The 27,443-nt window shown below is 47.9% G+C and overlaps 1 protein-coding gene across 5 annotated transcripts in view; it reads left to right on the top strand.

Moving 5' to 3' along the window:
• Positions 1–27,443, top strand: part of FAM178B (family with sequence similarity 178 member B) — a 227,882-nt gene that overhangs the window by 112,830 nt on the left and 87,609 nt on the right. For all 5 annotated transcript variants that reach the window (XR_014009894.1, XM_081200924.1, XM_081200923.1 and 2 more), the window contains 3 exons: positions 807–912; positions 9,399–9,575; positions 11,974–12,071. Coding sequence is in view for 4 of the 5 variants with exons in the window: in XM_081200924.1 (XP_081057050.1) it covers positions 807–912; positions 9,399–9,575; positions 11,974–12,071 (381 nt within the window). In the remaining variant the exon portion in view is untranslated. The remainder of the gene's footprint in view (positions 1–806; positions 913–9,398; positions 9,576–11,973; positions 12,072–27,443) is intronic.

Raw genomic sequence — 27,443 nt, 5'->3', positions numbered from 1 at the left:
CTTTTTTGTGACAGTCCTCACTGGTATGGAGAATAGTCACCTGTTCTTTTGTTCTTTTTTGCTGTCCAAGACCAGCCATTTTGTGTTGACACCTGCAGCACTTTTATCAAGTAAGTTATCAGTAGTGGCACCCAATTTGTTACCAAATGTTGTGTTGGGGGATGGGCAGTACCTCTGGTGTGGGACACATCATGCTCCTCTTGGCGTAGTTCTTCCACCTTTGGTCCGCACCCTGCACTCGGCTCTCACCTTTGGAAACAATTTTCAGATTGTTCCCATGCTTAATGGTTGCAAACTGTACTGGTGAATGATCATTTTTTTAGACTAGAAAAGATAAAGAATGATCTATGGTCACCAATGTCCCAAGATCAGTTTTCTGAACAAAGCATTCTCTGCATAGAGAACGGTAAACTGTGACTTATGGATTTTAATGATATAATTGATGTTTGCATGCAAAAGAGCTTGAAAGAAACTGTTCTGTATATAATGTAATGTTATAATAACGTACCTATGATTCTCCTGTGAATGTTCTGTGTTAATGTGTTCATTAATCTCATACTTTTGTAAACTTATTAAAGGTTATACATTTATAAACAATCTTTTTATCCATGCTAAATTTTAAACAATGTTCTGCTTTCGTTGCGTGGATAAATAAGAGAGTGAGGTTTCATTTCTCGTGATCAGATGCTGTTCAGTTTGGCATTCCCAAGGTCTTCAGCCTCGGGACTCCAGGCCTGACGCTACAGCATCCAGGTTTGCCCTTGGTCTCCCCCTGCTGACCTCCTCCTTGTTCCTCTTGCCTCAAGGGTTTCTGAACACCTTCCTGGCTCCGCAGACACTGAGAGCGAGAGCCTTCCCGAGGGAGCATCTTGGCAGCTCACCTTGACATCAGTGCTTGGAGATATATTTAAGGTAAGCGTCAAGCAAAACACCCGGAGCATCCAGACATAGCTACTCCCAGCTGTCGACCCAGCATGAAAACATGCCCACTGCATTTTGGGCACATGTCCCAATCTCTTCCTCCAGACTGAATTTAGGAGAAGCCTGTTTTTCCAGTCTGCAATGGAAACTGGATTTGTACAGGGTGGATTGGCAGGCCCTGGTGCCAGCACTCTTCTCAGAGCAGTTTTACTGGGGTTAAAAAAGCTGTTTGGTTTTTAAAACAAACAAACCACCAAAGAAGAGTTTCATGCAGGGTGCTCACAGAGGGGGGATGGGGGATAAAACAAACAGCTTGTCTGAATCATGGGGAGACAGGCGCAGTGGAAGAGGTGGTCATGATTTGATTTGAAGGCTGTACATATGAGGAGTGAAGGTAACACAACTCACCGGCAGCATCAAAACCTATACCTGCTCCTGACTTCCGGGGGCAGGGGGTTGGACTCGATGGCCCTTGTGGTCTCTTCCAACTCTATGATTCTATGCTATGCTGGAGGCGCCTCCAGCAATGGCTGGATTCTCTGACCGGGAGGAATCAGCTCCGTGGAAATCTGGGTCTGGCTGCCACGGCGAAGGCGGAGACCCGTTAAAAATCACAGAAGCCTGTGAGCGTGGGATTCGGCGGGCACCTTTTGCGCCTCCCCCACTCACGGGGAAACCCGGTTTTGTGGATCCGGAGCGACGTGGGGTGAGCGGCGTGGTGCTTCGAATCATCTGCTTCTTTCACGGAGCGAAGCCGCATAGCTGTTGTCGGAGAGTGTTGACTTTTTCCTGTGGACAATTTGACTCTAAAGTAACTACCCGTGAGTAGAGCTTAATCGGGAAAATTGGAATTTTAAAACGTCTAATTTGGCATCGAAACGGGGAAGGTTCAATACAGGAAATCCGCCTTCCCCTTTTGTAAATAGTCTGAAGCAATTGAGGCTGCAAGCTGAAGTCTTGGAAAGCCTTTTGTAAAAGACTAAATTTTCATAAGTAAAGAATGCAATCCCCCCCTTGGAGGCAGGGGGGGGGGAGTTGTGGACTGAGTTTGCCTGCGGAAGAGACCAAGAGAGGTAAAATACCGCCGCTCGGACCCTGGGAACGGGCTGCTAGTAGGTCCAACGTTTGGTGGGACATTTATTGACAGCATTTGGATCGTTCATTGACAGTTAGCATAAGAGAAGATACATTGTTTCTACTGTCTCCAGCAGTGAAAGTAACTGAAAATTGAAACTAGTTTTGGGTCATTTGAACTGTGCTTATAAGAGGATATTATTTATCAATACAAATAGAAACTTTCCCTCTAGTGGAAGTTCTTGAAACTGGCAGCTATATAAGATCTGGGCTGGGAAATTTCCAGCTGTAAGATAAAAATTGTGAGACTGTGAGACTGACCTTGAATCTATTGAGTGTTATGGCAGATGGGAAAGACGGAATGTCGCCAGAAGAGGCCTTAGCGGTTGTATTAGTGAAAATAAATGACTCGCTGGAACAGCTTCATAAGAAAACAGATGTGATAAATATGAAACTGGATGCTGTAAATATTAAAATTGACTTGATGGCAGAAAGTTTAAATAACCTGGGACAAAAGGTGAATACCAATACAGAAACCACCCAGAAATTGATACAGGAATCTACCCTGATACGGCAAACTGCGGATGAAGTTAAGGAGGAAACCCTTGCTGCTGAAGTTAAAGTAATTCAACTGGAGAGAGTCCCATCCATACAAGGACAACTTGAGGAATACAAGCTGACACCTGGTATGACTGAACTTAAAGAGAAACAGATGAAATTGAGGATCAGAGCCCTACCTGAGGAAAAGAAAAGCTTGATAGAGTTTCAGAAGGAGATAGGACTAACTTTGGTTGAGAAAGAGAGGTATTTGGGGGTTAGTATGACCGCCAGAAATGTGAATCTATTCAAGGGCAATTGTGAAGGACGTTGGCCTGAAGAGAAAGGGGATTTGGAAATAGGGTCAAACTGGAAGTTGTTATTGCTGGGCCGAATTGCTGTGGTGGGGACAACGGCTGCTGTGATGTCGGGGATGTCGCTTTTGTTTCAAACATTGCAAGCTTTGGATGGGAGGGATTGTCTCAGGAGGTGGCAGAGGGACGTCTCTAGATTTGGTTGGCAGGGCAGGTAGCCTCAAATAAAATTTAAGATATTAACGGATGCTAAAGAAGGAGGTGGACTTGCCCTGCCAGACCCCTAAATTTTGTTATGAATCATCTGCTTTTTGCTGGCTGAGAGAATTGGCAGAATCCGAGACTAGGGAGAAGAGCTGGTGGAAAAAGACTGGAAGTTTAAAGACTATTTATAGAAATATTGCAAAATTAATGAATGTTAGAACAAAGTTGGAATGAAGTTATATGGCTTTAGCAGAAATGTTATAAGGAATTAAGTATAAATAGATTAATAGAGCATTAAAGGGAACAAAATAAGGTTAGAATGTGTTAAGATAATTATAGGATAGAAAACAGAGGAAGATGAAAAGGAATTGCTGAAATAATTAATTGATGTGGAATATAAAAAGGGAGGTGTGAGAAAGTCGTGGAAATAAGCGAACGAAAAGATATGACATTGAAATTGTTTAATGTGTTGTAAATGGTCTTTGTTTTGTTTTATTTGTTTTATGTGTTAGTGTTTTGTAGTGTTTTTGTATTGTATTGTGTTGTTTTTCATTTTTTCTTTTTCTTTTTTGTTTATAGTGTTTAAATTTTTGGAAACTCAATAAATATTATTTTTTTAAAAACAAAAACCTACACCTGCTCCTGTGTCTGTTCATATGCAACCACCATTTTCTGGCCGAGACACAAGGGGTTTAGATTATCTAAAGCAGGTTCTGGAAACTAACATTACACATGATCTGCTGGGAGGCCCAGAATGTGATAGGTTCCAGAAAGCCTTTTTTGTCAAAGACAAGCCATGTGACTGCCCCAGATTCTGGATGAGGAGGCCCTATTTAATAGCAAAGACCCAAAGCCTAGGCGCCCTCAACATGTTTTGGAGTGCAACTCCTGTCAGCCCTGACCATTGGCTGGAGCTGTTGGGCATCAGGTTGGGGAAAACTGAGCAAGGCCTGGAAATAAGGTTTTGACTGGCATTTACTGTATTTCCACAATCTGGTTCTGATGTTAGCTAATCTGGTTTCATTCACCTTGTGTGTGGATTAGCTCCTCTTGCCTCCCTGCAAGGGCCTGCTCCTCTGCCTGACATCCTCCTAATCCGCTGTTTGTCACACACCACAATCATCTCTGTGGCAGCTAATTGTGATGCCCCTACCCAGGGGATTAGGATTTTCAAGTGGTGATGGGGGAAAGCACTGCTGAAACCATCACAACCTTAAAGTGTCAGAGCTATTTGTTACACAGAAGCATTCCTGGTGTGACAGCGTGAGCCCAGAAATCTGATGTGCCAAGAAAAATGCTTGCAACAAAGACCAATTTTCCATGCTTTGTGTGACATACTGCTCAGAAACAGGGCTTGGTTAAAAACTTTTAAAAGTGAGCTGCTGAATCAAATGCAAGGGCTGTGAAGCAGGGTGACATTCCATGGATGCAATTTTTCTTGTTGCTATGAAACTGTGACAGCAGCGCAGTTACATTTGCAGAAAACTGCAACTGATGTGCTAGGTTTCTTTTGCAGGGGGGTGGATAACATTTTTCCAGGGACAAAGATGTGGTTTGATAGCTCTTACTGTCAGGAAGTTCTTCCTAATGTTTAGGTGGAATCTTCTTTCTTGTAGTTTGGATCCATTGCTCCGTGTCCGCTTCTCAGGAGCAGCAGAAAACAACCTTTCTCCCACCTCTATGTGACATCCTTTTATATATTTGAACATGGCTATCATATCACCCCTTAACCTCCTCTTCTCCAGGCTAAACATGCCCAGCTCCCTTAGCTGTTCCTCATAAGGCATCGTTTCCAGGCCTTTGACCATTTTGGTTGCCCTCCTCTGGACACGTTCCAGTTTGTCAGTGTCCTTCTTGAATTGTGGTGCCCAGAACTGGACACAGTACTCCAGATGAGGTCTGACCAGAGCAGAATACAGTGGCACTATTACTTCCCTTGATCTAGATGCTATACTCCTATTGATGCAGCCCAGAATTGCATTGGGTTTTTTAGCTGCCATGTCACACTGTTGGCTCATGTCAAGTTTGTGGTCAACCAAGACTCCTAGATCCTTTTCACATGTACTGCTTTCTTCTTGGCCAGTTCCACTGCAGCCTTCAGCACAGAGCCGTTGGCTGCCTCTTGTTACCTCTGCTCCTCCTCAGCAAGGGAGAGAACTACCAGTTCTTTCTCCTTGTATTATGCCTCTGATTCTCTTCTCCTGCCAGAGGACACATTCAGATAGACGGCAGCTTAAGCTTTACTGCAATCATCTGTGATCAACATTTCTCAATGCCTGTCATACATGTATGACATGCATGTCATGCATACTGTCTGTCTCCAATGATACCAGCCAGCCTGAGTCATGTAGATGGTCTCAGTCTTTGCAATCAGAGCAGGTAACTGGGGTTAGCAGAATGTTGAGTTCAGGCTGGAAGCAAGGTTGGTCTGGTCCAGGTCAGAGACATAGCAGAAATAGATCCAGGGGCGTAAGGCCTGCTTCCAGACAGGATAATTAACTACAAACTCCAAAATTTTGGATCCCCTCCAAACCTGTGCCAAAGTTTTGTAGTTGCTTTGCAGCATTTTTCAAGGAAAACCCCACGTTTTGCACCACCTCACAAATTGAGTAATTGACACATCAAACATGAGGTCGGTGGTTAACACCCCAAAATCCAACATTGTCCGATTTACTCCAAACCGGTGCCAAAGTTTGGCAACAGTTTGGCAGCATTTTGCAGTGAAAACCCCCTGTTTTGCAGTGCCCCACACACTAATTGCTCCTCAAACCTAGGGTTAAAGCTATCGCCTCAAAACCCAATAAACAGCCTGTTTATTGAGCATTCATCCTGATTTCCTTGCACAAAGTTTCATGGAGGTTAGATAACACCTGCTATTTATCCTACACTTTCCAGTGCATTTTCCTGTTACAGTGGTGCCTCGCAAGACGAAATTAATTCGTTCCGCAAGTTTTTTCTTCTTGCGAGTTTTTCGTCTTGCGAAGCACGGTTTCCCATAGGAATGCATTGAAAATCAATTAATGCGTTCCTAGGGAAACCGCTTGCCAGGTTGGCGGTGCGGAGAAGGGCTTTTCTCCGCACCGCAAGCCTTCAGGACAGGTACGGGAACAGAGGGGAAGGCGCGCAGCGCTTTCCCTCTGTTCCCGGGGCTTGCGTGGGAGGAGGGTTTTTCCTCCCCACCGCCAACATTCAGAACAGCATTCTGAATGTTGGCGGTGGGAAGGAAAACCCTCCTCCCACCCCAAGTCTTCAGGAAAGCCATCCGATGCCGGGCGGCGGGAGGAGACGTTCCCCGCCCCCCGCGGGGCATCGGAGCTTCGTTCCGATGTCCGGCGGCGGGAGGAGACGTTCCCCCCCGCGGGGCATCGGAGCTTCGTTCCGATGTCCGGCGGCGGGAGGAGACGTTCTCCCCCCCCGCCGGGCATCGGAGCTTCGTTCCGATGTCCGGCGGCGGTAGGAGACGTCCCCCCCCGCCGGGCATCGGAGCTTCGTTCCGATGTCCGGCGGTGGGAGGAGACGTTCTCCCCCCCCCGCCGGGCATCGGAGCTTCGTTCCGATGTCCGGCGGCGGGAGGAGACGTTCTCCCCCCCCCGCCGGGCATCGGAGCTTCGTTCCGATGTCCGGCGGCGGGAGGAGACGTTCTCCCCCCCCGCGGGGCATCGGAGCTTCGTTCCGATGTCCGGCGGCGGGAGGAGACGTTCCCCCCCGCGGGGCATCGGAGCTTCGTTCCGATGTCCGGCGGCGGGAGGAGACGTTCCCCCCCCCGCGGGGCATCGGAGCTTCGTTCCGATGTCCGGCGGCGGGAGGAGACGTTCTCCCCCCCCCGGGCATCGGAGCTTCGTTCCGATGTCCGGCGGCGGGAGGAGATGTTCTCCCCCCCCCCCGCCGGGCATCGGAGCTTCGTTCCGATGTCCGGCGGCGGGAGGAGACGTTCTCCCCCCCCCCCCGCGGGGCATCGGAGCTTCGTTCCGATGTCCGGCGGTGGGAGGAGACGTTCCCCCCCCCCGCGGGGCATCGGAGCTTCGTTCCGATGTCCGGTGGCGGGAGGAGATCCGAGGACAGTGGGGAAGACGCGCTGCGCTTCCCCGCTGTCCCGGAGACTTCCCTATGGGCTGTCGTCTTGCGAAGCAAGCCCATAGGGAAATTCGTTTTGCGAAGCGCCTCCAAAACGGAAAACCCTTTCGTCTAGCGGGTTTTCCGTCTTGCGAGGCGTTCGTCTTGCGGGGTACCACTGTACTTTCCTTACAGCAGAAGCCCTTATTTTTGGAGGGGGGCAGTTTTGCTGCTATTCCTGTGTTTGCAGTTTGTTTTACCTGTTTTTAATACTGAAATTAAAATTGTGACCTGCCCTGAGACCTGCTGGTGAAGGATGCAATATAAAATAATAAACAAACAAACAACAATAATATTAATAATACCACCATATAATAATACCACCATCCCCACTAGCATTCGGCACCCCAAAAAGAATGGTTAAATATCCCTCAACAAACCGTATCTGTTAATCTTAATGATAGTATGTGATCGTATCTGATGTCAGAAAAACATAGTCATATATACAGAACAACAAGCAATATAGGCTGCCATTGTAAAACAAATAAGGCTGATATACAATGTATTTTCTGGACTTGTCCAAAAATAAAGAAATTCTGTTGGGTGATGATAAAAGAAATAGAAACAGTCACAGGGTACAGTGGTACCTCGGGTTAAGAACTTAATTCGTTCTGGAGGTCCATTCTTAACCTGAAATTGTTCTTAACCTGAAGCACCATTTTAGCTTATGGAGTCTTCAGCTGATTTCTGTTCTCATCCTGAAGCAAAGTTCTTAACCCAAGGTACTATTTCTGGGTTAGCGGAGTCTGTAACCTGAAGCGTCTGTAACCCGAGGTACCACTGCATGCACTTTTAGTAGATCCATTGGTTATCCTTTGTGGATATATTAAAGACCATGTTATAACAGATGATAAAAGACTGGTTTTTAGTTTATTATGCATATGCTCATATAACTATAAGTCATAATTGGGGGAAAATAAGGACCCCTTTGTTGGATAATCAGTGTGGGACATTGTAAATATGATCAAATTAACTTACTTAGTCAAAGTCAGAGCAGGCAGGGAATCTTATTATTGTTTTATAGAAAAATGGAGTGCATTTATAATGTATTGGTGTAATAAAGTACAGGAAAAAGCAAATCCACACATTTTATTAGGTATATGATAATGCATTTCTGTATAATTATACAGAGACTTTATGTAGATCAAGAAAGCAATATGTACTATAAGTTTCCATTATTATACTTTTTTATTACTTTTCTTTTGTTCTCTCAAATTAATATTGTATATACGTGGTGGGGGGAGAAATTATATATAAAGAGAGAGAAAGATATAATGCAGCCCTTAGGCTGAAGAAGGTTCCTAACTCCTGGGTAGAAACTACAAGGAGACCAGCAAAGGAGCCCCTTAATAATCAGTCTGAAGCGGACTTCTACAGATAGGACTTCAGACTTATCCACACTTACTTTTCCTCTGCTCTTTCCAGGCATGCTCTGCACTTTTAAGCTCCGTATCTGAGCACTGTGTTTTATTGCTTCACAGAAACCTGCTCTTTAAAGCTCAATCAGAGCAAATGTCAATCCATGGAAAGCCCAAATTGACATTTGCTCGGATTCAGCTTTAAAGAGTGGGGTTTTGCAGGGAGAATTTGGGGCAAAAAACCAATGCTTGGTAAAGCAAGGACCTGTGCCTGCAAAGAGTGGGACTAAAAGTAAGTGTGGACAAGCCCTGTGTCTGGCTTCCTTGGCATGTTCTGTGTTGCGTTCTCATAGCCCCCCTGAAAACGCCCTGGGAGACACTGCCCATCTCCAGGCTATTGCTCTAAAAACACAGTATTATCGTCTGTATTGCTGCTAGACTTTTTCACCCATCTGGCACTTCTAATCTACAAAGTGCTTCTCTATCTTTGTTGTGTTAGGTGACTTGTTCTTTCCACATTATAGAGGGGAACTAATAGTGAGAGATAGTGGCACAAATTCACATTAGAGGTGGTCCTCAGACATGGATCCTGCTGGGTCCCAAGCCAGTGCTCAGTACTTCAGGCCACGCTGATCACTGTGCTGTGGCAGGTTGCAGTTAGAAGTAGGATTGATCTGGGAGCTTGGATTCCTGCCTGCCGGCTAGCCATGAATGCGTGCCAAATTAATCTGTATGCCTTATCCAACTGGTGTTGGAGAACCTCTGGGAAGCTCTTCTTAAGATATTCCTGGTGGGTCAGGCTTGGGGAAGACCCCCTGCCTCATTCTCATCCTGTCACATCCTCCTGACACTGTTTGGGTTTCTCCTTTCCTTCTAGTTCCTGACGTTGTGTGTGGCATCCCATCCGCACTCCTACCCTGACTGCCAGCGCTTGGCCCTCCTCGTGTTGCTCTGCCGGCTTGGCCTGGACAAGAACCTGCGGAAGCATCCACAGATGGGGCTTCAGCAACTGCTGTTGGTGCTGTTTGAAGGCATCCAGGACTGGTCAGAAAAGGTTAGTACTTTCCAGTTAGTACACCTGTGAACAGAGTTGCCTCCCCGTTTTTGCTGACTTTGCTTGTGTGTCTTTAACATTTCCATGTCAGACTTTCCCATGTCCAGAAAAGCTTCACCTGCTGAATTTCTGTCTGCCAGGCTGCTGTCAAAGACAAAGGAGCAGTAAAAGAGTTGCCAGTCTTTCCTGTCAGGGCAGGATGGGATTGGCAGATTTCAGTCACAATGCACAACTAAAATATCACTGGTTTAAGCTCATTACCAATTTTCCTGCCCAAGTGTGGGAAAGGAGACAGATTCTCTCTTGCACAGACTTCCTGTTGTTTTTTCTCAAATGGAATGAAAATTATAATCCACTTTAGTTAGCAGTCTTGTCCACACAGGATGTTTAATGCCTGTTCGCAGGGGTGGCCTGTCCCGTTTGAAACGGGAATGACATTTTCCTGCTCCCCTGCCGCCTCTTGCACTTCTGTTGCCTGAGGCATGTGCATCACCTCGCCCCTTGGGTGGGCCAGCTCTGCAAATCTGAAACTGCTTGTGTCTGAGTTTTATTGCAGCTTCCGCACAACATCCTCATCCAACTGGCAGCTGGCCCTTACTCCCAATTAATTCAAATCTTCCTGATCCACAGATAATCTATTAAGGGAAGAAAATCCAATATAAAAATCTCATGTTACCTCACCATGGATGCACTGAAACACATTGTGTGGATGGTGGTTTCCCTCCGCCCCCAACACACCACACATATGTAATGAATTTTTGCTGGGTGCTACACTTTGCAATGCTTTCTACTTCTGTTTGCTGTTCAAGAAAACACAGCCCTAAGGAAAGGATGCCGCATGCCTGGTTCCACCAGTTGTGGCTGAAGGCACATTGGCAGTATATTAGAAGGAAGAATTTACCACTAAAAATTCTGCACCTTCAGAGTATTATTTTATTCTGTAACTCTGCATTACTTGTTCTCTGTTACCTGTTCTTTTGGTGCCTACATGTTATTGAATAATAATAACTTTGAGTATACAGAACAGGAGTGGAATGCCCGGTGGTTTCTTTTTCATGATTTCTGCTCCTGTGCCCATTCACAATATCCACACTCTTCCATTCTTCTAATCTTTGGCTTAAAATAATACTACTTTTTGGGGAGGGGGAAAACAAATGTGGGTCAAGCAATCTGAATAAGTGATACGATATAAGAAAGTGTATGCATATTTCCTCAAGATACATGATTTATTTGGGGCTTAGATTTTGGAAGATTGGTTTTCATGTTGGGGGTCTACACATTGTCCTGGTTGTGGATAACAGCAGCAGCAGCAACAACAACAACAACAAGAGCAGAGCTTTTCAGTGTGCAACACTGCACAGTAAGGTTAACCCTGGAGAGTCCCTGCCCAAAGGCACTTCTTCTTACAATCCATGTGTACCTTCTTCTTGTCTTCAGAAACCTGCTGCAGCAATAGGGTTCCCCTCCATTGGAGCCCTGCTGATTCATGCTTGTCCTCTGCCTCTTTCTGCAACACAGCCAGCAGCATCTTCCATTCATCTGCTTAATTAATTGCAAGGCTTAATGAACCTCTGGCTCGAGCTTCGGTTCGGCAATTCCCTGCAGAGCCTGACAGAGCTGCTGGCATTTGTATGCTTCTGTCTGGAGCTGACATGCTTGGCTAGGCTGGGGTCGCAGCAGCCTGTTGGGTGGAGGCAGGCACTGTGCTGAGACTGCTCCAGATTAGATCTCCAACGCCCCCTTCCAGCTGCAGTCTGGCCTTGAACACCCTTAATGGGGAAAGAGTCCCCAGGATTTAATACCAGCTGTTGGTTAGAGGGATGTAGCTGTGCAACAGGGAGAAACTCAGGTTAGTTTAATATCAGCCGAGAGCTAGTGAGCAAAGGACATAAGAGCTGCACCGCGCATCAGGTTGGCTGCATGTTGCTTGCATGTCACCATGCAGCTGAGCAGACATCAGGCTCCACAAGAACTTTAGAGTGCTGCCAGAGATGGCCATCTAGTTTAGCGTCCTATTCCTCACAGAGGCCAATCAGATGCTTGTTGCATTTCTTCATTCTCCACCCAGGCAAGCAACATGCATTGTGGCAGTTCAAGGGCACATTCCTGCCAGGCAAAAGCACTGGAGGAGGGGATACAGCAGGACCCTGTGAGGGGTGTGGCCTGGGGAAGGACATGTCTCAGGGAGAGTTCAAAGGGCCAGCTAGAGAGGCCTGAGGCCTGAGGTTCCCTGCCCTGGTTTATGGGAAGCTTGCAGGCATAGCCTGCGGGATGTTCACTGGAGCCGTTCATCTTGAAACATCACCCACCCACTCTGTCTCCTCCTTCTCCCCATAAGTAACCATCTGAACCCACCTCCCCGGCAACTTCACAACTGAGACATCCTTTTCTTTTGCAGCTGCCAGAATTGTGCAGGTCCCTCTGCCATGTCTCACAGCACCATCACAATTTGGTAACTGTTGTGCGTTCCTTTCCTGACACCACAGCCAGAGGACGGTGAGTTTGCCCTTGTTCAGTAAGAACGGGAGGGAGGATGACTTGCTGAAGAGATCCTGGAAGAAGTGTGGCTAGATGTCTCTGGAGGCACTAATTATTGCAAGTGCCTGCCATACTCAGACCTGAATGTTTCCAGGGGATGCTTGCTGCTAAATCAGAAACATGGCCGTGCAGTGAAACATGCTGTTATCTGGGAAGTCCCCTTCTCTTTTTCTCTCTCTCCCAGTGCTTCCACTCTGCTCACAGCCTTTTCCCAATTAGAATGCCAGCTCCTTCCTAACCTCCCCTGTCCAAACAGAGTGTCTGCATGTTGAGAAATGTGTGCTTTGGGGAAAAAGAAAGGGGGGGCAGGAGTGTCTATTTCAGACCACATTGGTTAGAATGAGAACATGGTGCAACTTAAAACTGATACCACGGGCATCATATTGTGATGCACTGAGGGAGTTGGTGGTGGGACTGATGATAACGTCATCTCTGACATTGACTGGCTTCACCAACCCAATGTCTATCCTGTTGCCAGGGTGTGCTTGGAACAGGCAGAGGATGCTCTACTGTGGGGCAGTAGTAGTAAGAGTTTAGGAAAACAGGAGGCACAGGCTGCAATTTCAGCAAGCCTAAGGAAGCACAGAGGACTCAGAAAGGAAGGCTGGAAAGTGGGAGTACTCCAGAGGAACATCAGAAAAGGGAGCAGAAGGACAAGAGAACGGGCAGAGGTGGAAGGCACACATGGCCCCAAAAACAGTTTCTTAAAAAGTTACAAGGCAAGAACAAAGTGAACTGGAATATCCACCCAAATCTCTGGCAGCTGCTGCAGGAGCAGATCTCTAGTGTAAAAAGTGTTAGGATAATGGAATTTGGAGGATTTAGCCCAGAGGCTGTTCTCTATGCAGAGACTGCTGCCATAATCTCTTGTTTGCCAGCCTGTCTCCCTTCTCCAGCTCTTGTACTAACTTTTCAATCCAATCACCATGAAATGAGCATGCCATCCTCAGTCATAGTGTGCCGTGATGATAGTCCAGCAATCATGCTGTGAGAATCATGTTGTTGCATGTGCACGCCAGAGCATTTGAATGGTGTCTTAGACTGCATTCTACTTGCAGTGGCAAATCCTTGCCCTGATCAGAACATACATCTCAGGGCCCCTCCAGATGTCCTTGCTGAGTTCATCATGATTTGTGCTCAGGATGCTATCGGGGCAAGTTATACACAATAACGTTTCCCATTCCATTTCCACCTGCGAAAGGTTTGGGGCAGTTTGGGGGCAGTTAGCTGCACTTAGTGCGCGCACCGTAGTTTCCTGCTGAAATCCATACCTTTTTCTATACAACAAATGCTCTGCTTGTAGTAGTGCAGGAGTGCCTTGGCAATGTGCAGAAATGTGCTGTATCTGCCTCTGTGTGATATAACCCCTCCCACATACTGTACTTCCTGCTGATGCCAAATACTGTGGCATCCTGTAGTGGAAACAAGCTATGGCTCAGCACAGCAGTCACAGCCTGAGCATAAACACTTCAAAAGTGCAGAAACAAAAGTAGGGTGTCATGGCATCCTGCACTTAGAGAGGATATGGGAGGAGGAGGCAGCCCCCCATCACTGCTTTCCCCTCCCAAGAACGTATGAGTCAGGGTCTCCTCCACAGAAGCCCATCTCACACCATTTCCCTCCCTCAGGGAAGGGGAGATTGCATGATTAAGACCTCCTCCTTAAGGCCTTCTCATGACTGGTCATCATGATGGACTGCCCAGCTGGTGGTGTTTGGTGCTGGAGACAGCAGCCCGCACACCAGTTGTGGCACCGGCTATGCCAAGACCACCATCCCTGACGTATGAACAGAGAAGCATGGAGACGGGGACAGTGGCGTAGCGTGGGGGGTGCAGGGGGGCCCGGCCGCACCGGGCGCAACATCTGGGGGTTAGGGTTAGGGGGCGCAAATCCACGGGTTAGGGGGCGCAAATTACTTGCCTTGCCCCGGGTGCTGACAACCCACGCTACGCCACTGGACGGGGAGAAATACCAGCTGGTGTAAGAAACATTTGCAGGGAGGGTGATGTCTTCCATAGTTCCTTGATAGTGCGGTAGGTGGTGGTTGTGCACGCAGGAATTTCCTAGCCAAAAGGTTTGCTTGTAGTCCTACAGATCTGATAGACAGATTGAAGTGAAAAGGGACAGGGCTGCCAGGGTCTATGTGTGTTTCTGAAGGTGTTGCTGTTATTCTTGTTTGGGGGAACTAAAAGGGCACTTGGCAGCTTTACGGAGGACCTGAGCAGAAGCTACAACTTTAGAGTTGCTAGATCAGCTTAAGTGCTACATTCTGTGCATCCCTTGGATATTTAAAGCATTGCTCATCTCCACATTTCCACACATGTCCTCTTGTGGGAGCTTAAGCAGCAGATCTGACTTAAGCAGCAGATCTGATGGGGAACAGTTGCTGGAAGGGAGTGGCCCAGATGAGAAACCCCAAAGCATCTGTAACTACACAAAGGCCTCATCTCCTTTCTGAAACTTGCCGCTCTTCATGGGGCCCGTTTCCTTCTTTGGGAGGTGGGGCAGAAATTCCCAAAGATTGCCTTTTCCTTTGCACATTGCTTGGGAGAGGATAGGCATTCAGCCATCCATTCATGGGGTCAAGAGTTCAAGTCCCAGCAAAGGGAAGCAGAAGCAGAGGGGTGAGATGAACTCCCATGGCTTCCTCTGCGCACTGGCTGCTTCCACCCCATCCTGCTCACTCCCACCCAAGCCAGCATGAGAGCTCACAAAGGCCTCAGGAGATCAAGGCCAGGCCCAGAGGAGGAGAGAACTAGAGGGGTTTGAGAGTTGGTTTGAATAAGGCCTTGTGACCCTCACTTACACTGATTTTCAGCCCAGTCTTGTGCATGTTTACTGTGAAAGCTATTTGGCAGTGGAACGGTCTCCCTCGGGAGGTTGTGGACTCTCCTTCCTTGGAGGTTGGATGACCATCTGTCATGGATGCTTTAGGTGAGATTCCTGCATTACAAGACAAGGGTTGGACTAGAGATCCCTTGGGGTCTGTCAGGGAACTGCCATCGGAGGAACAGGTGGTGGAAGGGCTCACAGAGGCTGGGAGGGAGTCAGCAGCGAAAGCAGGGACCAGCAGGGGGAGAGATGGGTCTCTGGAGGAAGGTCTCGTGAATGCGGAGAGAGACGGAGCAGCTAAAGCAGGAACTAGCAGGGAAGAGGGAGGGCTCAGGGACACGTCCAGCGAGAACAGCGGGGAGGTGTCAGAAGCTCCCATAGGGAGACCCATTCCTCGCAGGAAGCTGTCACGTCGTGAGTCCAGGAGACGTGTTTCCGTTAAGGAGCTTCTATGCTGGAAGCGCTTCCGAAAACAACCACTGTCGGAATCTGGAAGTGACTAGGGCAGACATGTTTAAGGAGCTCTGTCACACACAGAGGTTTGTGGAGTTGCACAAACTCTGAGGGACCACGATTTTACGCACAAGCAGCTAATCATCCCATCACAGCATTCCGACAGTCTTTGTAAGCTGCCTGTGCAGGAGAAGGCATCATGAGCGACCCAGCCGGAACCGGAGAAGCAGGAGTTGGAGCGGGTCCAAGCTTGGAAGAAAGGTACCGAGCGTTGGAAATCCAACTGGCGCTGCAGACGGCGAGGCTGGAGGAGAGAAGGGCTCAGGATGCAGACAAGAAGGGGAGAGCCACCCAGTTCAACAGAAAGGTACCAGGATTGGTGCAGAAATTTGGGGGGGACCCCAAGGACTACCATGCCTTTAGGACAGAGATGCAATATGCCCTTAATGTGCAGTTTGATGAATTCCCTGATGAGGAATCGCGAGTTGCTTTCGTGATTGGGCATCTTGAGAGGGGGGCGAGGGACTGGGTTCGACCCCTGATGGCAACGCACAATGACGTCCTAAAGGACACCATGAAGTTCTTTCGTGCAATGGATCTCATGTTTTCCAGCGATATTGAGGAGGGAGTGGTGCGCAGACAGCTAATGGCTTGCAAGCAGGGAAGCCGATCTGTCCGTGAGTACTGGACTGAGTTCACCATGCTGGTTCACAGATTGGGGTGGGACTTATCGGCGGCACCCATTCAAATGCTATTTGAAGAAGGCCTTGCTTCGGCTGTGAAAGACGAACTTTCCCGGGGTCCTAGGGCGGATTCTATGGATCAGCTGACTAAATCTGTGCTGACCATAGGAGCGCGCCAGGAGGCGAGAGCTTTGGAGAGGCGGGAAGGGAAGGGGGAACGCTGGAAGGAGTTCCGCATTCCTGACATTCCAGAGACAACTTTCCCGCCGGCAGAGCCGATGGAAATCGGAACAGCGCGCGCGCGCGCAGTTTCAAAGCCCAGTGAGGGGGGAAAGAAGGAGGGAAAAAGCGCCCGGAAATGCTATCTCTGCCAACAGCCAGGTCACTTTGCCAGAGTCTGCCCCCAGAGGAAGGAATGGCAAGGGATGGTGGGAGCTGTTGAGGGAAGAGAGCAGGAAAAACCGGAGCAAGTAAAAGCCAACGCCTGGTTGCCACCGTCGGGGCACAGCAGCCAGGCCAAAGAGCAGTGAAAGTGCCCATGCCAGAAGCTCCTCAACCTGCTCTAGTGATTGAAGTGTCGCTAGAGCTGCAAAATGGACACCCCCTAAAGATAAAGGCGCTGTTGGACTCAGGCAGCTCCTGCAATTTTATGAGCAAAGAGTTTGCTGCTGAACACCAGATACAGACGATCCCTTTAAGCAACCCCCTGCAGGTGACCACGATCGATGGCAGGGAGTTGTTGGGAGGAGGAGTCAGCTTGCAGACCGTCCCAATGATAATGAGGGTGGCAAGGCACACAGAACTGATAGCGTTTAATGTGGCCACCTTGGGAGGAGCTCCTATTATTTTGGGAATGAGCTGGCTAGCGCTACATGATCCGCTGGTGGGCTGGCATCAGAGAGTGGTTTCCTTTGGTTCAGCACATTGCTTAGAACACTACAAAGGGGGAAAGGGTTCAGCAGGGGCCCAAGCCACCCTAGCAGGGACAGAAGTAATGGAGAAGGTGAAGGTACCACCACAATACGCAGATCTCAGCGACGTGTTCAGCGAGAAGGAAGCTGACCAACTACCCCCGCATAGGCCCTTTGACTGTCAAATCAATTTACTCCCTGGAGCACAGCTTCCTGTAGGCAAGTTGTATGCCATGTCAGACAGAGAAATGCAGGAGCTGCGAGAGTTCATTGACAAGAACCTGAAGAGAGGCTTCATCAGAGAGTCCAAAGCAGCGGGGGGTAGCCCAGTGTTTTTTGTGGATAAAAAACACACAGACAAGCCGAGACTGGTGTGTGACTTCAGGGGGTTAAATGCAGTGACCGAACCAGTGGCTTTCCCTATGCCCAGGATTGACGACATTTTGACCAGGGTGCGGAAGGGAAAGATTTTTACAAAGCTGGACCTAAGGGGGGCGTACAACCTGATACGTATAAGGAAAGGGGATGAATGGAAAACCACCATGTTCACCCCTTTGGGGGCATTTGAATACCTCGTGATGCCATTTGGCTTACAAGCAGGCTCGGCGTGCTTCCAATCGTTTATGAACCACGTACTGGGGCCTTTGCTTTACAAGAATTGCGTGGCCTTCCTAGATGACGTGTTGGTGTATTCTGAGAATGAGGAGCAGCATGTGAGAGACGTCAGAGAAGTGTTGAGCAGGCTGCAAGCCAACAGGCTGTGGGTGAAACTGGAGAAGTGTCAGTTTCATACCAAGGAGGTGGAATTCCTGGGGTACCGCCTGTCAGACAAGGGATTGGCCATGGATCCCGGCAAGGTCCAGGCAGTGCTGGAATGGAAAACACCCAAAACCAAGAAGGATGTGCAGAGGTTCCTAGGGTTTGGGAACTTTTATCGTAAGTTCATCCGAAACTTTGCACACCTGACGGCGCCCATTACGGACTGTCTCAGCAGTAAGAAGAAATTTGTTTGGACTGCGGAGGCGGAGCGAGCGTTTGAGGAACTGAAAAGGGCCTTCGCCTCTGAAGGACAACTTCTGCATGTGGATTTACAAAAAAAGCTGAGAGTCGAAACAGACGCATCAGACAGAGCCATAGGGGCGGTGCTTCTTCTGCAGCCAGGGAAGGAGGTGTTATGTGAATGACAGAGAGAATGATTGGGTGGAGAAGCTGGCGTTGGCAGAATTTGCCTACAACAATGCGGAGAACGTGTCCACGGGGATGAGCCCCTTTTTGGCTAATTACGGGTGCCATCCCCGAGCTTTCCCAGGGGGGGAAGGGGAGAACTGGAGCGTTCCAGCTGCCGAACAGTTCGTAGAAGAAATGGAAGCGATCCATCGCCAGCTCCAACTTAACTTAGACAGGGCCAAGGAGGAATATAAGAGGCAGGCAGACAAAAACAGAAGAGAAGGTGAAACCATTAGGGTGGGGGACCAGGTGTGGCTGTCAACCCAAGGGTTACCATTCAAAGGGGGTTGTAAGAAGTTAAGACCCAAAAGACTGGGCCCATTTGAAGTCACGCAACAGGTCAACCCAGTGGCTTTCAGACTCCGGTTACCGAACCACATGAAGCTGCACCCAGTTTTCCACAGGTCGTTGCTGTCACCGTATAAAGGGGACAGAGAAGGGAGGGTCACTCGGGGACCAGCAATGGAGGAGAGGGAACACAGCTACCATGTAGCGGAGATTCTCGATTCCAGGTGGAAGGGAGATCAAGTAGAGTATTTGGTAACGTGGGAAGGGGAACCGGAGTCGGAAAACACCTGGGTCCTGGCAGAGGATGTCAATGACGAGGTTTTAATAGAAACTTTTCATCAGAGGTTCCCACGTAAACCTCAGCCAGTGGCGAGGTTCCGGAGGGAATACTTTGCCACCACCGACGAAGAAGAAGAGTTGGAGGGGTTCACTGATTCCGAGGAGGAGGAGGATTCAGCGAGCCGGAACGGAGACCGATGGAGGGAAATGTTCGAGACGTCTGAAGATGAAGAGGATTCTTTTCGGGGTTTTACCTCCTCACCGCCCAGAGGAGAGGGAATGGGCGGGGGTGAAGGGGGCCCTGGAGGGGAGGTGGATGTCAGGGAACTGCCATCGGAGGAACAGGTGGTGGAAGGGCTCACAGAGGCTGGGAGGGAGTCAGCAGCGAAAGCAGGGACCAGCAGGGGGAGAGATGGGTCTCTGGAGGAAGGTCTCATGAATGCGGAGAGAGACGGAGCAGCTAAAGCAGGAACTAGCAGGGAAGAGGGAGGGCTCAGGGACACGTCCAGCGAGAACAGCGGGGAGGTGTCAGAAGCTCCCATAGGGAGACCCATTCCTCGCAGGAAGCTGTCACGTCGTGAGTCCAGGAGACGTGTTTCCGTTAAGGAGCTTCTATGCTGGAAGCGCTTCCGAAAACAACCACTGTCGGAATCTGGAAGTGACTAGGGCAGACATGTTTAAGGAGCTCTGTCACACACAGAGGTTTGTGGAGTTGCACAAACTCTGAGGGACCACGATTTTACGCACAAGCAGCTAATCATCCCATCACAGGGTCCCTTCCAACTCTACCATTCTAAGTTCTATGAGTCAATGGGCTTCTTCCGAAGTATACAGGACCACAACCTTACTGTTTATCCCCTCTCAGTGATTCCTGCTCGTTTCCACGTGCCAGTTCACCTAAATGAGGGCTGTTGAGTGACTGAAGATCTTTTGTGTGTGTGTTATTATCACCCCAGAGTCGGCCACGACTGGACCCTGGTCAGGGGTCCTTTTACCTTTACCTATTATCAAAGAGTAAGCTTCCCTCCTTTTCTCTCCATTCCTGTCCACTTTATCTCACCTACCCTGAGACCAAAAGTCTTGCCAAATGGTCTCAGCTCATTGGCACATCTACTTCTTCTTTGGCCTGGCCCCAAATGGAGCTGCAGGTGAAACCAGTCACTTGTATGCTTAGCAGTGCCTGGCCATTTCACGGCTACAAAACAACATGAACATGAGCATCCTGGCCTTTCACTAAGGCTCCTGGCTGTACCTGCTGCCCCGTTGCTCTAAAGCCCTGCCCCCCACAATACACAGTTGCTGTGCCTCAATTATTAGCTTGTCGGGAAATGCTAAGCATAATAGTTGCTCTAGGGCATTCTTAGACTTTTGCAGTGGAAGGAAAGGGCTGCTCATTAATACTCATGTCCATGAAGCCCTTCCTTCTTGGACGGAGCTGAAGTGGGACACTGCATTTCGCAATGGCCCTGACAGCAACATGCCAGTAGGTCAGTCAGTTTAAGAGAAGTAGCCCAACCAATGAGAAGTTGGGGGTATGTTTTTATTGCATGGAATATATATATCCTTTCAGAAGACGTTGCTCTTCAGAATCAGGTATGTCTGTCCTCCACCCTGCCCTTAAATGCCCTCAAAATCCATTTCTGAGGAGACCTCCTCACCTTGCCTCATGGAAGGATTGTGGGGTGGGGTGAGTAAGGACCAAACAGACCCTAAGTTTCCTTTCTGTCTTTTGAAAAGTTAGGGCAGTTCCAGAGGTTAAAGCAGGATAATAACTCTACTTAGCTTTGTATAATCCTGACAGCTTTGAACAGGCATTAAGTATTTTATCTCCTTTCCACAGGCACAGAGGGGTGAATGACTTCCTTATGTAATGAGATAATAGTCTGAAAAGTGACTTGCCACCTCCTGGCTCCCCATAATTTGCATTCATTCCTCAGCAGTGCTCTTCTAGGGGCCTGGACTCCTGACTTCTCTTCTCAGCTCAGCTCCCGGTGCCTTTTTACTGTGCATTCATGAAGTTTTGTGCTCATGATGATATCAGGATGGTTACATGTTATCCTGCTTTCAATACAGTTTGTACCTGCAAAAGCTCCAGGGTGGACATCCTGCTTCATTTCCCGTCAGTGCATTCCCTGTAACTTCCCACTGAAATCCTGTAACTTTAAATACTGCACATATTGGGGTGGGGTGCCCCGCTTTTGCGGCAGAGTGCCCTTCTGGACAGCAGTGACGCAGTAGCATTGGGGAAGCATTGCAGAGCGGCTAATAAAGGTGAATGGTGTGTAGACTGTCCTGTTTAAATCCACCACTAATACTCTGTTCTTGTGTCAACGACACAGTACACCTCCCAACAAACACCCATCTAGAGGGATCCCAAATCTTCTCCGTGGTTTGGAAATCTTCTTTTTGAGAAGTATTTAGACCAGCATTTTAGACAACATATAAATTATTCCTCCAGATCATCTATATTTCTGTCCAGCTTGAATGGCTCTAATCTACACTGTAAGCCTCAGATGAGATGAGATACTGGCCAATGTGGATATTTCTCTTTTAATTGCGGCACAAACTGGACATGGCAGTAAGGATCCCTTGGCAGCGCATTAGGGGTGAATAGGAATAGGAGCAAGCGGGAGATCTTCTTAGGGACCAGAGTTGCAGGTTAGGAAGGTTTAAGATAATTTCCCTTTCTGAATTTCCCCCTCCAAGACTAACAGCAGCATGGGAATGATTTTTCTTAGGATTATAGTTGCATTGTTGAAAATTTTGTGTGTTTGGGGAAGGGGCTCACGCCAGTTATTATATATTTTAATATCCCTGATTTCCTTCTAAGTGACGCATTTAACAGCTTCATGTCTTGTGTGACCCTGAAATGCAGCTGCGAGGTGCTGCAAATCCGAGTGCTTCTTTTCTCCCTTGGGCCCTTTATCTCCTCAGAATCAGCCCTCCCCCCATTACTTTTTTATCTATAAGGCAAAAAAGGGGGGGACCCCATATCTTTCCTTTCATGAATGAGAAAGCAGCGGGGAGGAGAGGCATTTTGCTCAGGAAAATAGCCTGGAGGGGAAGGTTAAAGTAGCCCATCCCCAGTTGCCAAGCTGCCCCAGGCACATTTTCAGCCCCCTATAACTAAATTTCAGTTGTTGACTTTAGCTGATTATAATGCTGTAGTTATCATGAAGTTTGACAGAGTTCCCATAATACATGCTCTTCTAAAGTTTCATTAACATGTGACTCTCTTATAATATAGTCTTTTTTTGCAGTTTATTCTTGACTAGATCCAATAATAGATGTTTAAACTTTGCTGAGAATGTTGCTCCTACCCTTGAAATCTCCTACCCAAATTTGAAATGGTTCTCCAAAGTTTCTACACACAAACACACAATTTTCTGCTCTGCAAAAGCAGGAATGCACCTTTTCAGAGGCAAAACCAAAAGCTTTTGAGGGTTAACCAGTTGCTGATAGAAGTGCCTTCCATGCTGCATGATGCCAGAAGCCATGGAGTCTTATTTCCATTTGAAATCTTCCTGTTATGATTATTCTTCCAGTATCCTTCCTCATACACACACTTAAAGAATAATAATCTTATTTTTATTCCTGAGGTTGCAGAATCTTCCGTGCTCTATCCCCCATTGGCAAGCCCCCCCCCCCGTATTTATAGAAAGGCGGTGGGAGGGAGTTGGAGAGAAAAGAGAGGCTTCCAGTTAGCATTTTTAAAATGCCAAAAGAATGTGACAGGAGACAATTATAGCTTTTGTGAAACAATTTGTCTCTTTCCAGGGTTGGCCTGTAACATTTGGGAGAACCCAAAGAGCCCCCATCTCCCCAGTGCAGTTCAGTGGGAAATTGTCTTGTGCAAGCCCCACTGAAACGATGGGGAGATGCTCAAGGGCAGCCGCCCTCGTTCATTTCAGTAGGATTTGCATGGGAGAACGAACCACTGGATTGTGCCACAAAGGTCTTCTGTCTCCCACTCTGACTCCCTTAGAGGCACCCAAATGGGGAGGGGGTGGGAAATGATTCACATCACATTTAAAGGCAAACCTACATAGTGTGCGCTTTTGGAAGCAAAACACAGTCCTCTTTTGAAATTCACATTTCCCTGAATTTTGCAATGCAGTTTTCCAGCCCACTAGATACGTATAAAATGCATGTGCATATGTAACGTGTATGCAAAAATTCATGTATTGGGGGAAATAACATTAAAAATGCCTTCAATTAGAGGAAATCGTTTTGCAAAAATATGTGCACAAAGCAAAATTGTATGCAAAAATTTGTATGTTAGGAGCCATTGATGGTGAATTTTCATGAGGTCTTTCCCCCGTGTTTAATACAAACTGATGTGGAAATGTATACAGCTGAATTTAAAATTGAAAAAACAAATGAGAAAGTAAGAGAAATTGAAGTTGTGAGATTTGCCTGTCCGTACATGGCAGATATATGGGACGCGGGTGGCGCTGTGGGCTAAAGCCTCAGCGCCTAGGGCTTGCCGATCGAAAGGTCGGCGGTTCGAATCCCCGCGGCGGGGTGCGCTCCCGCTGCTCGGTCCCAGCGCCTGCCAACCTAGCAGTTCGAAAGCACCTTCGGGTGCAAGTAGATAAATAGGTACCGCTTACCAGCGGGAAGGTAAACGGCGTTCCGTGTGCTGCGCTGGCTCGCCAGATGCAGCTTTGTCACGCTGGCCACGTGACCCGGAAGTGTCTCCGGACAGCGCTGGCCCCCGGCCAATAGATGTGAGATGGGCGCACAAACCCCAGAGTCTGTCAAGACTGGCCCGTTCGGGCAGGGGTACCTTTACCTTTACCTTTACATGGCAGATATGTTCCCTGGGCCATTGTGGGAGGGCCACCTCTTCTTGGGACTTCTCCGTGTCCCATGTCCCAAAGCAGGGCTGCCCCTGACAGTTTCTCCCCACTCCTCCATCTGTGCCTTCCGCAGTGATCCTCCTGTGAGCCCTTGGCCTGGAGCTCCTCCTCTCCTTCTCCCCTCTCTTCTGTGGATCCTGCTGGACAGCAGCCCAGCTGGCTGTATAAAATCTGCTTTCGCCAGAGAGGTTACTTGGAGTTGAGTTTTATTTTTCCCTTTGGTAGCTGGGATCAGCCCACTGGCATGATGCCAGCTGTTTCCCCTGAGCACAGAGGGGAGGAGGGGAGGTTTGTTGCTGTACGGCTCACTCTCACTCCCTTAGTCTACCAGGCCCACATTCAAAGCAGGGCCACGCTTCCCTCTGAAGCCTTCAGCCCAGCCATGCTGAGACTTCTAGGCCTTTTGGATAATGCCATAAACTTCATTATCATTGCCAGTGCATAATAGAAAGTTGAAAATATAGCAGGGGGTGTAGAGGTCCTCAGCTGACGACTTCTAGGCAAGAGACCTACCCCCTAACCCCAGTCAGGAGTATCCCCAGCTCACATCTCTTTGATGCTTGAAATATGGCAACCCTGGTATAATCCTCCCTCCTGGCAAGTCTTACAGTCCCCAGAACAGCAGTGGGAAAGATGGGCTGTAGAAAGCATCTAAACATCTTTGAGGCCAGTCTTGTCAGTTTATTCATTTTTCTTAGAAAATGAGGTGCCGAAACTCACCGTGAACACTGCCCTCGTTTCTTAGAATGGCAAAGGTGGCCACCCTCTGAGAGGGGCCAGAATGAGTTCCGGTTGCCAAAAAGGCCTGCATTTTGCATTACTTTAAAAATTATTTACTTAATAATATGTGTTATCCACCCTTCATTGTTACAAATGATTCCAGTATGGAGTAAATAACAGATGGTGAAAATGCAGCCCTAAGATTAAAACACAAAACATCTATTCACAGTATCAGCAGCCACTAAAACAGGCAAGTTGCACCAGGCTCCAGCATTGACACCCTGCATATTGTGGAACAAAGAAATGTCCCTTTCAGCTAGCGGTGAAAAGCTCATCTAAGTCTACTCCAGCTGTAACTCAGAGGGAGAGAGATCTGTAGGTGGGGGGGGGCACCACTGAGAAGGTTGTATGGAATTCACTGTCACAAGATTTGGGGAGGAGCACTAGCTTAGATGACCTCAAAATATGTGGCACAATGGGTCAGTGCACCTGGCTGCCAACCAGAAGTTTGGTGGTTCTAGCCCACCCAAGGACAGCTGTAGGCAGGATTCCTTCATTGCAACGGGTTGGACTAGATGACCCTCAAGGTCCCTCCCAACTCCATAATTTTTTTTATTCTATGAGTGAAACAAATTTTATAGAGGACAGATCTGTCAGTGAATAAGCCATGGTAGGTCACTAAATGGAACCTCAAAGGAAGAGTAGTTGCTGGTCCTAGTTGGACCCTGCAGTCTTCTCCTGCATGGGACCTTCCAGATGTTTTGGACTGCCTGTTGCCACCAGCCCCAGCCAGCATGGCCAACAATCAGATAGCATCCTCTAGCAACACCTGAAGGGCACCAGATTGTGGAAGGCTCAACTGCTGGGACTGATCCACCAAGGCTCTTCTTACTTTATCTACTTTACTAAATTCATACCTCGCAATTGCACCACATGAAACCCAAGGGGGCTGTCTTGTGGTTCACAGATGGTCATCCATCCAGGTAGACCTGCTTCGCTTCAGCAAGGTGGTGGCCTTGGTTGCCTTTAAACCAAAAATAGGTTCTTATGCTCATCCTGCTGTTGTGTAGTCCTAGGATTATTGCACCATGCTCTTTTTTCTGACTGTGTTGATTTACCCAAAGTCAGGAGCAGAGAGTGTGGGAGAATTAAAAGCAAGAGCTAGAAAGATGAAGCTGATATGGAGCTTGACAGGGAGCCAGTGTACGGACGTTCATGGAATGTGTTTATAGTGATGGGAAGATGAGTTTAGCAGAAACATCCACAGTCAGCAGGCAAGGGCATCCTGGTGGGAGGAAAAGAGGACAAGAATGAGAATGGCCTTTGATGCAAACTCAACTAAGTACAGCTCAGCAACAGAGCCAGTACCCTTCCTGCAGGACCAAGAAAACCTACTCAGCTATGCTCATTTGGTACCTCTGAGCAAGTCACTCTCTTTGTGCTTCCATTAGATAAATGTAACCCACTCCACTGACTTGTTGGGATGATGAATGAGGTATGGAGCAATTCAAGACAGGTTAGGCTATGAATCTTAAGTCCCATCTGATCGATTAGATACTGGACTACTCTCTTCCATTTATTTCCTGGTGCTTGGCCAAACAGTAATGCACATATAGGCCAAACTTCTTAGTAGGAAGTGGGCCTCCCTAAAGAGGCATTGGCAGTCGTACTGGAGGTATTAACAGTTGCTTCATGGGGAACGAGATCCTTCTCGGTTTCTTGGGTACCTTGACTGAGTCTGTCTAACCTTTGGAATTCGTTGAGGGGACCTCTGTGGCCTTTGGGCATCATGAGCCTAGAACAGGGCCAGAAAGACCCAAAGGTGACTGCTAGGGAGGTGTAGCTCTTCAGACTCAGGCTCTGGGCAGGGGTTGGTGGATCTTTTATATGGTCTGGAGCTAATCTTGTAAGGGGTGTGAGATCCTGTTCAGCAGAGCATGAGAAACTGTTGCTGGACTCCTTCAGCACTGATCATTGGCTGTGACAGCTGAACCTGATGGGAATTCTAGTCCAGTGACACTTGGAGGGCCACCCGCAGGTTCTCCATTCCTGATGTGTACAGGCTGTGAGGTCAGACAGACGAAAGATATATAGATCATGCTGATATGTCTGGTTTTAATTTTCTTTAAAAAGAAATTCAAAGTGATTAATGTTAAATTATCAATACAGTATAACTGTTTTTGTTGATGATGTGAACCCACCCTATGATCTTTGGATGGAGGGTGTAATAATAATAATAATAATAATAATAATAATAATAATAATACCCTGCCCATCTTGCTGGATTTCTCCAGCCACTCTGGGCAGCTTACAGCACATATAAAAACATAGTAAAACATGCAAAATTTAGTAATAATAATAATAATCCGCAGCAGCAGCTCCCATTAATTTCAGTGAGTCTTGTGCAGGAGGACTTGATGGCTTGCTCCATGTTGGCTCCATTGGACTTTCTCCCTACTTCACCTGGTGCCCAAACTTAAGGCAGGACTGAGCTTCAGTCTGGGCCCGGAAATGGCACCACCATAGAGGGAATGAGCTGTCCCATTTATTTCCCACTGAGTTACTTCCTTTAGCAGAAGCCTTAGTAACTCTGTTGGGTTGCATCCTTCTGACCTTAAGGAGAGCAAAGCTCAAGCTATATGCTTATGGGGAAACAGTGACACGGGTGCCACCAACCTGAGTTTTCCAGAAGAAAATGTGATTTGGGGTGATTGCATGTGATTTTTCTGCTTACTTGGCTGCTGTTCCTAACAGTGGGGAAGCAGGGAAGCACTCAGGCAATGGTCTTGTGTGTTTTGTTTTTCTACTGTGCATTACCAGTCAGACGCAGATTGGTGGTGCCCATTAGCTGCTGTTTGGGCTTTAGGTTTTGTATCTGAGCTGTTTCTCTTTGGAAAGTCCTTCAGAGAGATTCCTTCAGAGAAAATCTTTTCTTTTCTTTTCTTTTCCTTCTCCTAAGGAGGCACACTCTGGTACACTTTGACACACTCTGATGAGGACCAGTTCCCTCTGCCAAAGTTGTCTCCCACAACCTTTCTCCACACAGAACATCTCCCAAGCTCTAGGAAAACTCCC

The sequence above is a fragment of the Podarcis bocagei genome (genome assembly GCF_964188305.1).
Source record: "Podarcis bocagei genome assembly, chromosome: 7".
Lineage (NCBI taxonomy): Eukaryota > Metazoa > Chordata > Lepidosauria > Squamata > Lacertidae > Podarcis > Podarcis bocagei.
The sequence above is the reverse complement of the archived record's forward strand: the minus strand, read 5'-3'. Positions and strand labels throughout refer to the sequence as shown.